At 34.7% G+C, this 14,012-nt stretch overlaps 2 protein-coding genes across 2 annotated transcripts in view; one reads left to right on the forward strand and one right to left on the reverse strand.

Moving 5' to 3' along the window:
* Window positions 1-5,977: 5,977 nt before the first annotated feature.
* Window positions 5,978-8,021, reverse strand: LOC123530353 (tripartite motif-containing protein 66-like). The gene is made up of 2 exons (XM_045311122.2): window positions 6,365-8,021; window positions 5,978-6,099 (listed from the first exon to the last, which is right to left on the reverse strand). The coding sequence occupies exons 1-2, from the start codon at window positions 8,019-8,021 to the stop codon at window positions 5,978-5,980; spliced, it is 1,779 nt and encodes a 592-aa protein (XP_045167057.2).
* Window positions 8,022-12,115: 4,094 nt separating this feature from the next.
* LOC123528715 (structural maintenance of chromosomes protein 1A-like) overlaps window positions 12,116-14,012 on the forward strand; it is a 44,691-nt gene continuing 42,794 nt past the window's right edge. Inside the window, exon 1 of the mRNA XM_053521719.1 lies at window positions 12,116-12,397. Coding sequence (XP_053377694.1) covers window positions 12,286-12,397 — 112 coding nt within the window. The 5' untranslated portion in view covers window positions 12,116-12,285. The remainder of the gene's footprint in view (window positions 12,398-14,012) is intronic.

The raw sequence follows: 14,012 nt of genomic DNA on the forward strand, positions 1-14,012 counted from the left end.
CACTTGAATCAGAGGTGGTGATCGAATGATTTTAGACAAAATGTCTTTTATCACATCGCCAGGGAGAACATACGCACCGCCCAGGGATCGAACTATATAATAAATGAAATAATGAAATAATCAATAAATTATCAGACATCTAAGATAATGCTTATTTTTCATTGAATGTGACACTTTGCTTTTTTGTAAACGAATAAAACAGAGGAGTTTTCTTCGTTGAGATTTCTTTCTGTAACTTGAAATTGTTCATGAAACATATTGGCAGTTACAAATGGATCAATAACAGGGATGCCTAGAACAAGCTAAAGGTCATGTTTAATGTTTGGACTTTGGAATTAAATCCAGACATTTCATAAAGATTATTCTATAGCCGTTTAGGAATGGCTTATTGGAATTGAAAGTTTCTGATAATTACTTTTGGACAAGAATATAAGTGACATAAGTGTTTTTCTCTAGATTTTGTATTACTCACACCCCTTTGTTTGTGACCTGTCCCTAGTTTTAATAGCATCACATATATCTGAATTTATCCACTATTTGACATATGTTTTCATACGTTTGTTCAAAATTTCACTAGGTTAAATATATGTGATCAAGGATCATGAGTGAGAGCCACTTAATCATGTATTAGTTATCTTCTATAAAATGTTCTGTACCACTAATGGGCACATCCAGCGGCCGTGATGGCACTGGAGATGTAGATCATACCTCTGTCCCGGCGTTGCAAATTTCTCCTCCCGTAAATCCCTCCCCCGTTTTGGCCTAGGTTACTAGGTATCAGATGAATTAATGATATTCTCAGATATGGATTGTATAAATAGTTTGTTTAGCAACAAACTTTGAACTTCAGGCATTTGCTACATTGTTTATTCTAGCATGGATCATGATTAAGTCTGCTTCAATCACCTGCTATAAAAGATTTGTGTGTTTTATATGGAATATAGTTCATGTTTTTTCTGTTTGGAAATGGTCGATTCGTTCGTTCGGTCTGGTCTTGTATTGGCACTGTTCATTTCATCATCCACAGCAGCATTAATTACGGAAATTTCAATGTCACTCTTTGGATTATTCTTATTTTGATCGTGTTCAGGGATCTGCACTTTTAAAATGAAGAGCTGGAACTTGATGTCTTTCATTTATCTGAAGACACTTCCCTTAAGACTGTTGATTTCACTAGTAAGAATTAAAAGGTAAGGAAAGATTTCCCGTAAGTAAAGAGCACAGCAAACATGTTCAGATCCATGCATCGCAAAGTAGGCCCGAAACAAAGAGAAACTGTAGCTAAAATATATAGAAGACGGGTAGCTTCAAAATATATATTGAAAAGCTCATCGACACAACAAAAACATATAAACATAATATATGGCATGCGTAAAATACTTTATATAGTCAGTGCAATATTAATAATTAATAAATGAATAAATAGGAACAAATAAACAAGTTCATGTAAAGATGCGAGAAAATCAAAATAAACATAAGCATAACACAATGTATGAATGTTAAGATGCGAGAGTATATTCAAAACACGAATGTACATAAATAGACTAAGATCTAAGCCACATCTGGTCTAACATTAGATTGTCTAAAGGCCTTAGTGATTTATAAGTTTCGTTGGTGTATTCTTATTTGTTGAGTTTAATAATCCAATGAATTTAAAAACACTTGGAATTTCATAGAAGTATGTACTAATATATTGTTAATTTAATTCGGCATAGAGATGTGTACTGTGATAACAATTCAGACTGGAACTTTCCTTCATTTTAAATGCTGCATTAGTCTTGGGCAGATCTAATTTATAAAGTGTTGTCCTCTGATACATTTTTCATTTCGTTTCAGTAAGGCGTAATAAGAATGGATTTTTCAACTACTTGATGTTACAAGTTATATATAATGATGTTAATAATATTATAAAAATGTTCCAACACGTATTGTATTTCGATCAGTTGAGTTGTCTATATACACATGGTATATCATGAAGTATGTTCGTTGTTCAATTATATATATAAATGCTCTGAAAAGTGTGTTATAAAGGTTGAAATATTATGACTGTACATGTGAATAATCTGTTGCATTCAATTGTTTTATATTTAATAAATAATCAAGGCCTTTGAGTGGTTTATCGTCTGATTTACCACGGTTCAGAGTTCAGATGTGTAGGAATTGAACCATGAGGGCGTTGGTTAAATACTGAAGCATCTGAACGATGAACCGTGGTAAATTAGACGATAAATCACAAGCAGATATTGATTGTTTTCATTCTGACATGCTCATTGAAATATTCTAATAAATATTATGCTGAACTTCATTTACCCGAGGAGTAATGTATCGGACGTCATGCGGCAATTTGACGTCATAATTGACGAGTCATGCGAGTCATGTTAGAACGTATTGTATTATATGTATCATATTTTTGATAGCTATCCTTAATGGAGGAAATAAAGAATCTATATATCAATAAAGCTACACTTTAGAATGAAGTGGTTCTCGTCTTTCAAATCATTTAGATCACTAAAAACGCATTTTCTTTCCTGTCTCGGTATGGTGCTAACATAATGTTTAGCTTTCTGAATCAAAAAGCCTGAGAAAGTCTTATATTAAGAATAGCACCCCAGCACGCAAGCCTATATGGGACCCATATGGGCTATATCTGGGCAAATTTACCATATGGGTCCCACATGGGACCCTTATTGTAAGTATTGGTCGATACTGGACCCATATGGGACCCATATACAATGTCTCAGGGATGTAAATTACAAATGTATTCATTTTAAGTTTACAAGTGGTGTCACCAGTATAGATATTCATATTTTAAGTTTTCTTCGAATATTTGTACGTTTTTAGGTATCAATGTGTCCAAGAAGGGTCCCATCTGGGTCCCATATTGTAAGTATTTGCCCACATTGGACCCATATGGGACCCATATACAATAACTCAGCGATGTGATATACCAGTTCATTCATTTTATGTTTATAAGTGGTGTCATTAGCCTAAAATTTAAACTAGTTTCTTATGTTTTCTTTGAATGCTTGTATGTTTTCTTTGGTCTCAAAAGAAACACGTTTCCAAGACTGGTCCCATCTGGGTCCCATATTGTAAGTATTTGCCCACATCGGACCCATATTGGACCCATGTTTAATGTCTCAGTGAAGTGATACATAACTTCTTGATTTTAACACTATAATTAATTAAGTGTTGTCACTAGTATAACAATTTTTAGCTCATCTGATTTTTTGAAAAAAAATGATGAGTTATTGTCATCACTTGAGCGGTTGTCGGCGTCGGCGTCGGCGTCGGTGTCGGCGTCGGCGTCTGCGTCGGCGTTGCCTGGTTAAGTTTTATGTTTAGGTCAGCTTTTCTCCTAAACTATCAAAGCTATTGCTTTGAAACTTGGAATACTTGTTCACCATCATAAGCTGACCCTGTATAGCAAGAAACATAACTCCATCTTGCTTTTTGCAAGATTTATGGCCCCTTTTGTACTTAGAAAATATCAGATTTCTTGGTTAAGTTTTATGTTTAGGTCAACTTTTCTCCTAAACTATCAAAGCTATTGCTTTGAAACTTGGAATACTTGTTCACCATCATAAGCAGACCCTGTACATCAAGAAACATAACTCCATCTTGCTTTTTGCAAGATTTATTGCCCCTTTTGGACTTAGAAAATCAGTTTTCTTGGTTAAGTTTTATGTTTAGGTCAGCTTTTATCCTAAACTATCAAAGCTATTGCTTTAAAACTTGCAATACTTGTTCACCATCATAAGCTGACTCTGTATAGCAAGAAACATAACTCTGTCCTGCTTTTTGCAAGATTTATGGCCCCTTTTGGACTTAGAAAATATCAGATTTCTTGGTTAAGTTTTATGTTTAGGTCAACTTTTTCTCTTAAACTATCAAAGCTATTGCTTTGAAACTTGCAACACTTGTTCACCATCATAAGCTGACCCTGTACAGCAAGCAACATAACTCCATCCTGCTTTTTGCAATAATTATTGCCCCTTTTGGACTTAGAAAATCATTTTCTTGGTTGAGTATTATGTTTAAGTCAACTTTTCTCATAAACTATCAAAGCTATTGCTTTAAAACTTGCAACAGTTTTTCACCATCATAAGTGGACACTGTACATCAAGAAACATAACTCTATCCTGCTTTTTGCAAGAATGATGGCCCTTTTTAGACTTAGAAAATCATGGGTAGGACAATATTTCTATTACACAAAAAAAATCAGATGAGCGTCAGCACCCGCAAGGCGGTGCTCTTGTTTTCTATGTTTTCTTTGAATTCTAGCTAATACATTTCTCTGTTTTCAAAAATATGTTTCCCAGACGGGTCCCATATGGGTCCCATCCCAGTGACATCTGTGACCAGAAAAAGACGTCTTTTTATGTTGTTTTACCTACAAAATTAAAGCCGAGATAAAAACGTCTCTGTCTATGCGAAAATGCAAGTTTTCGTTCTTCTTAGGTGCAATAACATTTACAACATAAACTGTTAGGAAAAAATCTATAAATTTAGACATACCGGTATGTTGGATCGAAAGTTCGATAATTTCCTTACTTCATAATATTTTAAAAATAAAATGTATTTACTAGAGTTACAAAATCATTTGAAAATATTCCTTATTAAAATTGGACTAATTATTTTTAACAATAACACTCATTCATTTAAAAATATTAAGGAAAGCGCGATACTGGAATTCATTGGAAACATTTATAATACATGTTTGTAACCATGGTAACTAAGGGTCCGTCTCTCTCTACACATGTTATCAATTAGTTTCGCCAATGGTTTACACACTATTCAGTTCATTTGATAGATGATTAAGCTGCAATACAGAACAAGTTTATTCATTAGGAACAGAAGGATGATGCAGAAAAAGTGAGTATAATTCTTTAAACATTATAATAATTATATAATAATTCGTCACTGACGTATTGGTAAAATACCTATTTTAACATTATTAGCTTTTTTTCTTAAATCTGCATTTCTCTTAAAAATATCTCATACTTCAAAGTCAGAGAGGATATCTCAGAAAATGTTGATAACAGTTTTAACCGGTGTAAATGCTTCCATTAACTGTTTCATCAGTACTTTATTTATCAAAACTGTTTTTGCATTTTTATTCATTTTACGGGAAAGTGATGAATGATGATTATAAGTCACTCGAATTTAATATATTTCAGGTGATGCCCGGTCCAGTGGTTTTGCCGTGATGAAGATTTTGAGAAATAAGCTATTTAAGGTATTAAATTACGACTCACTTAATTATTGGATTACTTATTGGACTTACTATATATTCTACTTAGATAAAATACGATCACAGATCTACGTTCAAAGTTTAAAAAGCATTTCTTTATACTTTCATACCCTTTTTCTTGTTCTGTACAAATCTGTCTTCCAGATGCGTGCTTTGTTAAAGTTTTATTTGTCATTTATTTTCTTAAAAACATGTAAAATACTTACAAATATGCCATGCTATTTTGCAAATAGTTATGATTTTTATGGACATGTGCTCAGACTGACATTATTTTTCTACTTTACAGAGTGCCTTTACAAAGAATCTGCGATGAAGTGATTTGGAAATGCAATAGATCAAGAGAAGAAAAACAAAACAGTCCATAGTGATCCGGAAACAAATACAGCTACAATATTTCGGACAGTTGACAGTATCAATAAAACAATAAGACCCATACAATTCCAGAACGCCCCTAAACGCCCATATTATATAATATACGACATGGGACCCAGAAAGGTCCCACATGGGTTATAAGATCTGGGACCCATAAGGGACCCACATTGGTCCCATATAGTATATCCCATATGGGACCCATGCCAAAATGGTTTGCAAAACCCATCTGGGTCCCATGTGGGTAGCCCATATAGGTCCCACATGGGAAACAATATGGGCCCCACATGGGTCCCATGTATGTTTGCGTGCTGGGACGTCTGTAGTTTTTTAGTTTAATTAACAATCGTTAATTCAAAAGAACGAACACATCTGGATAACTGTATTTTTACCATCATTGTTTTTGGGTTTTTTCACATCTGTTACTTTAATCAATTTCCTTTGATAATTGTTTATAAAGTTTGTTTGCGGATCAGCTGAAACATTGTGATTAGCATCTTACTAGAGTTGTTTTTACTCTAATTCGCCCAGTTACATATGTAATTGCTATTTTTTGCTACTTTCTGTTTAAAGATAAACACTTCCCATTTGAAATATCATTAGTGTATCGTGTATTATTCAATGTACATATTATAGGTCAATATTTATACAGTAAAAGGTAGAGTCATCATCTCTTTAATCTAAGTGTAGAATGAATAGTTTTACATTTTTATTTTAGATCATACATTTTTATATAATTACAGTCACCAGAACCACAGTCTTCAGACAAAAACAGGTTGCTCTCTTCTTCACAAATTAGTATGTTAAATGGTTTCTGTACATGCTGTACATAAAAAGGCAGAGTTTTCCCGGTATTTGGTAATACAATGCTCAATCGTCCACTGTTTTTGGGACAGCAAAAAACATCAGTTCCATTGCTGGTCACTGCCAGTCCCCTTATAGATTGGAGCCTCTCGAATTTCTTAGTTACCTGTAGATGTCCGTCTATTGTTAGATGATAGGCTGCGCTTTTATAACTGTCTGAAATGATAATATTTGTATCATCTATCACAGCTATAAACTCCGGATACTGGAGTAGGCTCGTATCTTTGACTTCATGTAGAATATCACCTTTCATGTTCAGTATCTGAACAGCTGGGGGATGGCCATAAGCTAAACCAATGACACCATTACGATGATCAATTCCTCTGCAGTTATTCCTTACTTTCAGACTGTGGCTTTCAGACAGTCCATTTTTGGTATTCACAAACAAGATGTTGCCTTCACTTGGTAGCGTTGCTGCAATCGTTTCAGTATTAATGACACTAACATCCCATGGTGAACCAACTGTTTGATACCTTGAAATGATTGCATTGTCTCTTACATTGAGAATCTTCAGAGACTGGTTGTTATAGTCTGCAAGTAGAATTTCATCAGAAGAAAGCCTTGCTAATCCTGTTATCCAACAGACAGCTGATTCATTTGTAGCTTTCACGTCGAATTTCTTGACATAATGAGCCTTCATGTCAGCTATATCTTTCTGAATTTGAGCCTTGGATTTTGACATCTGTCTTGTAATGGTTCCGATAGAAATGTGGCTCTTTTTCAGCGTATCCATGTCTTTTGATCGTTCAAATTTGTAGATGTTCATTTGACTTTTTGAAGCAATGTCCTTTGTTATTTTTTGACATGCATGAAGTTTGGTCTGTGCAAGTTTAGCTGTTACGAACAACTGATTTATTTTGTCTGCATATTGATCAAGATTTCTTTGAAATTCACTCATTTCGTTTTCGATCGATTTACATTCATTTAGAAACTGACTTTGTTCAGAAACATCTTTAGCGTTTATCATTTCAACTTCTCGTATAAGTTCTGTTTCAACTGTGTCCAGGTAACTGTTCATTTCTTCACGAAAGGATTTGATTTCTGCAATTATTTTGACTTTTACATCATCAGCCACTTTCAGATTTTTCTGTATTTCATATTTTGAAGCCTTGATTTTCTTTTGAAGCTCTTCTATCTCTTTTTTGATATTGTGAAGTTCTTCACAGTTGCCATAGTTACCGGATACATCAGAAACCAACTGAACACTGCAAGATTTATGCGTTAGCACCATACAATCGCAACATCCCACTGAGTTGTGTCTTTGACAGTAGAACTTCACTATCTCGGTTTTGTGGACAGCACAGAGTTCAGAACAGCGGTCAGTCTGAATCTGGACTCTAGGCATTTCATCTTTCAATTTGATCACGTGATTCTTGGTAACTGACTGTTTACGATGAACTCTCAGACATGAAGAGCAAAAATATTCATTACATGTTTCACAATATCCTTCAGCTGGTACATCATCATCGTCACTATGGCACGGTTGACACAAAATATTTTCTTTTCCAGTCTGTGTACGTCCTGATACTTCCATGTTTTTGTTAACTTAAATAAGTCATGTTCTTTATCCTGCCATACAGAATATACACTTAAAATCTTAGCTGACTCATTAAAGATTAAGTAGATCTATATTTGTTTGCTTAAATCGAATGTATAGTCCAAAGTTTACAGATACGAACCAGGAAGTTATTGACGTTACGGGTCACATACGGTTAGACTACACAATCATTTTTATACCTTCAAGTATGATAAGGTTAAAATGGTATGTTATAACCGCGTTTTAAGTAAGGTTACACTTCTTTCGCTATCTGTAAACATTCACAAGATCAGACATATAATTAACAAATATTCCATCCGTGACAAAATAATATCTGGCCACTTTTTTATTTACAGTCGTAATCTGTATATAACAATATATATTACCTATATATCGCTGTTAAAGGATATGAAAGGAATTTTTGCCATGGAGCCATTTTGTGAAATAGCACTCAAACTATGGCCATACAGATGTGCTATATGCTGTTTCTTCAAAGAAATGTCATTTTGTAGGTTTCGTGCTCCAGGGAAGGCTATGACCGTGATATAGACAATTGTGTGATGTGCCAGTAGTCTGACTTTACTTTTGATGAGTCAGATAGGTCATTTAGATGACTTTGGTGAGTCATATAGATCATTTAGATGACCTTGATGAGTCAGATAGATCAATGAAAAGACAGGAGCAAGTAAACGAGCCTTTTGGAATCCCACGACAGGTCAATGATGACTACATGAGATTGATAACTGTCTTCGTTCGATATCCTCAGTATTTTAATATATTGTGGCCGTCCATGACAGTTTACTCAAATGCTGGTGATGTGGATCTAAATCAAGCATCGTTACACTGTGGCAATCCAGGATCTTTGATATCATGATAATCTATCGTAAGTTGCAGATTCAGATGGGAATATCCAGTTCGAGTGTTACTTGTTACGGCAGACCCACAGTTACCCCGACAGCCGGATATCTCGATCTGCATCTACAACTAATGATAGAGTATTTTTTCTGGAATTCGCATTTCATACGTTATTGAATAAATAAAGATTTTTAAAAAAATAACAGGAAGCATGATATGTGGGTGATGCAGACCTGATCGAGTACTTTTCACACGATAAATTCCGAAATAGAGTTTTAATCCAAAATGTGGCATAAATACTTCGTTTCATTGAAAAAAAAATTAAAATGTCTCAAAAAAGTTAAAAGAATTCATTTTAAGCAGGCATTACCAAACTTGATTTCTCGTTCTTCGGTCAAATCAATAGTTAAATATTTATGGCAAACGCAGATTATTTTCTTGAAAATTAAAATTAGTTTTACCTACTTAATATGACCTTATCTATTGATCAAGGGACTTCGTTTATACGAGGACTATATCATTCGTAAGCAAAATGAGTTACATTAGGCTTCCAGCCGTTTAATGTTTATGTTTTCTTCGATCAGAATTGAGCATAAAGAAATTCTTGAGAGTAAAATTCTGAGACGTATCTGTACTTAAAAGCTTGTTTATCAAACAAAATAAAGCATCATTGTGACCTAATGACGAAGTGATATCGAACAAAAAGCAAACATCTTTTCACTTTGGCCGTTAATGACTTGTAATATAACTTAACGCAGGTTATATTGAACAAAAATAAACTGGCCCTACCTTTTTTTATTTGCCGAAAGTTGTAAGTATATTCTTCATATTGAAAAATCAGAGTTTAATCAAATTCTACATTACAGTCGGACGCTCGTGATTTCTCCCTTCTTCCCAAATACTATTGGGTTCTTGACCTCCTATCATAGTCTGGGTTCTTACTCAGAACATTGCGTTCCGTTTAAGTTCCACGACGATAGGAACTCGACATCTGGTGGTATTTAGGTAAAATCTTAATGTATGGTATTCACCTCAGGCATTGTTTGTTGTGAATCGCCATTCTACAAGATCCCATCCACGAATTGTTTTCCAATCAGTCGGCAAGGAAGCCCATAGAAAAATTATATTATATTTAATATACTGAGCTAGACTGTGCACGCTACAATATGATTATCAAACACTTGACGGAGTCCTGTTTGTGAAGCATCCACTTTCATGAACATAACATTTTAGACTGGCCAAATGGGAATACTAGTAACAATTAAATAGTTATTATTCTTTCTCTCTATCTTTGGATAATGTCAGCCCCTCTCGTGAGTGTTAAAGGTAGGAACTAAGTGCACGTCGGATTATGAGTAAATACGTGAGAGAGAGAGAGATAAAACCTGACAGCTAAAACATGTCAGGATAAGTGAGACTGGAAAAGTGTTCTAGTCATGAGTGAGAAAAAGTGAAAGGATAAAAGGTTAAAACACAGAGTGCTAGACTGATGGCGCCCGCTTGAACCGATCAAGATCGAGTAGGGTGGCAATGTGACTTGGGAGTTGGTTCCAAAGTACAATGCTGTGAGGAAAGAAGGAGTGCTTGTGGTAGTCAGAGGAAAGTATAGATAGAGAGTGCATATGTGTCTTGTTAATCTATGAGGGACTTGGATATATGGCGGGGGATTAACTGCAACTAGGTTACAGTATATTTTGTAGAACATGATGAGTCTGCAGTCTAGTGTGCGATGTTTAAGGGATCGCCAGCCCAGGTCTTCCTGTGTGCCTGTTACACTCTAAACTAGTCCCTCACGTCTCAGGACCATTTCTAGCTTATTAATGTTGAATTTAGAGTAAGGGCTCTCGATAGTTGACGCATGTTCAACCTATGGTCGGACCAGGGACTTGTATGCTAGTTCGCTGACTTTTTTTATTTTTCGTTGTTAATCCCTTTTAATGATACCAAGAGATCTGTTTGCGTTGGAAGTTACCCTAGATATGTGTGTGTTTAACTTAAGGTCAGCGGATAGATCTAGTCCGAGATATTTAGCATTAGATACAGATTTCAGAATTTGGCCAGATATTGGTGTTTAATCACAGTTTTGTTTTTGGTTATATAAATAATTTGGCACTAAGTCTTTGAACAAAGGACTGAACTCCATGCTTCTCCAAGAGTACCATGTTATTTAAATCATATTGAAGTGTTAAAGGGTCTGAGGAGAAGTTGGTGGTAAGGTACACAGCAATGTCATCAGTAGATAATTTGACCTGAGCCTTTAACACTGAGGAAGGTAGCTTGTTGATGTAGAGCAGGAAACAAAGGGGGCCTAGGCACTTCGGAAGAACGGTCACCATCCTCAACTACTGTCCGTATGTGTTAGGCCAATGAGAAAAGATCGAATCCAGTTTAGGATTTGAGGACAAGCACCATGTTCTTGAAGAGTGTATAGAGTTTTAGATGGTTCACTTTATCAGAAGCTTTAGAAAAATCAAGGAGTATAAGATCTGTTTGTCTATCAGAGGAGAGGTTAAATTGTTCACAAGGTAATCATTTAATTCAATGAGCTGTTCTCGCTTGTCCGTCTTTCTCTGAAGCCATGTTGTAGATTATAGAGTATGTTGTGGTCGGTAAAGTGAAAAGACAGTTGAGAGGCAACTATATCTGTTCAAGGGTTTTACAGAGAATGCATGTAAGGGAAATAGGGCGATAGTTTGCTGGATCACTGGTATCTTTTTTTTGTAAACTGGACTACACTGGTCCAGTCATAGGGAATGTTGCCGGTGATCAAGGGACTTTTGAAAGAGAAAAGTGATGATGTCAGCAATCTCCTCTCTCAGCTCCTTCAGGACAATTGGTCTTATATTGTCATGGCCGGCAGCTTTGTTGGCATTGAGGGTGGCAAGGAGCTTTAATAGGCATACTCCGACTTTACTGACGATGAGGCCATTCATATGGGGTATTTGCAGTATTTTTTCTGGTCCAAGAGCCTTAAATTAGGTTTTGATTGTGCATGTCAAGTGAGAGAGGTGAAACTGACATGTTTAAGAGAGCCCGAGTTTTGATCTTTTAGTGGGACACCTTTTGTGAATCTTGTTTTTGGGTTTATTATTAGGGTATAGAACATTTTGGTACAGACTTGACTAATTCAAAGAAGCAGCAGTATCTTTGAATAGGAGCGCCTCAAATTTTATTGGTGGTCTCATACCTTAACAGTTTTTCATAGTTCTTAAGTCTTACAAGTTACCGCCGCAAGTTCTCGCGTAACCTCGACTTTAGCGAGATCAAAGCAAACAATTTTGTTCGCGCTAAAATTATGCCGAAATTTCGGCGAATTACAAGAAATCTACAAAATTGCAATTAGATTGCATTATTCCATATGTATCGTATTTAGCGTATACACCATATTGCAGCAATAAAAGTAAAAATGCCCGGGTACTTAAAGTACATTGAGGTTGACAACTTCAAGTCGTACCTCGGTAAACAAAAGATCGGCCCATTCAAAAAGTTTTCTGCTATCATTGGACCAAATGGATCAGGTACACTAATTTTGTGATCACTGTTCGAAATTTGTAGATGTAGTTTACAAGAGCTAAGAGCATATAGTACTGCCCAAGTATGCCAAGTGACGTTCAAGGAATTGGCTATTCGTACAGTAATGTCGGTGAATAGAATCACAGGAGTCTGAAATTCTATCAATAAGACCATAGAAGTCTATCTTTACAAAAAATACCCCCTATATATATAAAATAATGCGTATTTTCAGGGGACCCTGGGTTTTTGACGTTTCATTCCTGGTGTTTATTTTATATATATAGGGGGTATTTTTTGTAAAGATAGACTTCTATGGTCTTATTGATAGAATTTCAGACTCCTGTGATAGAATGACCGGAAAGCACCGGATAGCACCGAAACACCGGAAAGCACTCAAATTTCTTATAAAAAACATATAAGGGATGTTCTGGGCGAGTTTTCAATGGTTTAAATCGATTTATTATTGAAAAATACGTATAATTTGATAAAATTTTGAACAATTAACTTGCTTGTATCAGGATAGTATGATAATTGACAATTAGCGAGTGCTTTCCGGTCAGTGAAAAAAGAAGAAATATATATATTTCTGTTAGAAATATAGTGCAGTTTTATCTTTCTACATGCTTTTAAGTGGTTTTACTTATTTATTAAGTAATCTGTTTCACATAGATTTATATTTGATCATATTGATGATGTGACTATGTTGATTTGAATAGTGCTTTTCGGTCAGAATTTAAAAAAAAACGTTGGATAAAGTAATGTGAGAAATATTTAAGATATAGATCTCTATAATAATGATGCCAAAAAATATGTAAATGATGCAATTACGTTGGGTCTATGTGAGTAAACCATATTCCCCAAACTGTCGAAAAGCAGTTCATAAAAACATAACATCTGAAACCGGAAAGCACTAACAGAAGTGTTTTTGTAGAAATTGAATAAAAAATAAAATAAAATAAATGTGTTTTTATATTGATATTTTAGTTTTCAATATCTGGATTATATGTAGCAAAAACAGACCTATATGAACTCACTTTGACTGACTATTAAACATTTCTAGATCACCGGAAAGCACATAAGACATCACAATATATTACTTAAGATATGTAATGTTAAAAAATAACTCGCTTTATGTTTGATATTTTTCTTTGTTTTTATTTATAAAGTTAGACAGTTAATTCATCATTAGAATACCTGATAACCTGATAAGAAACTTTAATTTAAAAAAAAAACGATAAACACAAGAAATAAACACGAAAAAAAAACGGGCAAGAAACAGACTTGATAAACTCAATATTCACTCGAGATCACCGGAAAGCACACACGACGTCAGCGTGATCATAACTATTATTACTTAAGATTTTTAATTCATAAATATAAGTACTTTGTAAGAAATATTAATTCATTATTATGTGTACTTGATAAGAAACATTGATAAATAAAATTAACGATAACCACTAGAATTAATAAAAATAAGTAGATCTAGCAGTAGTATAACAAGTGTTAATCTAATCAATGATTAACGGTTTAGCGGCCTTACAGAGGTGTTAATTTAATCAAAGATGATTAATGGTGTTGTTTATTGAAAATGAAAAGAAATTGCACCGACCGGTTGGCTTT

This window comes from Mercenaria mercenaria, chromosome 13, assembly GCF_021730395.1.
Source record: "Mercenaria mercenaria strain notata chromosome 13, MADL_Memer_1, whole genome shotgun sequence".
Classification (NCBI taxonomy): domain Eukaryota; kingdom Metazoa; phylum Mollusca; class Bivalvia; order Venerida; family Veneridae; genus Mercenaria; species Mercenaria mercenaria.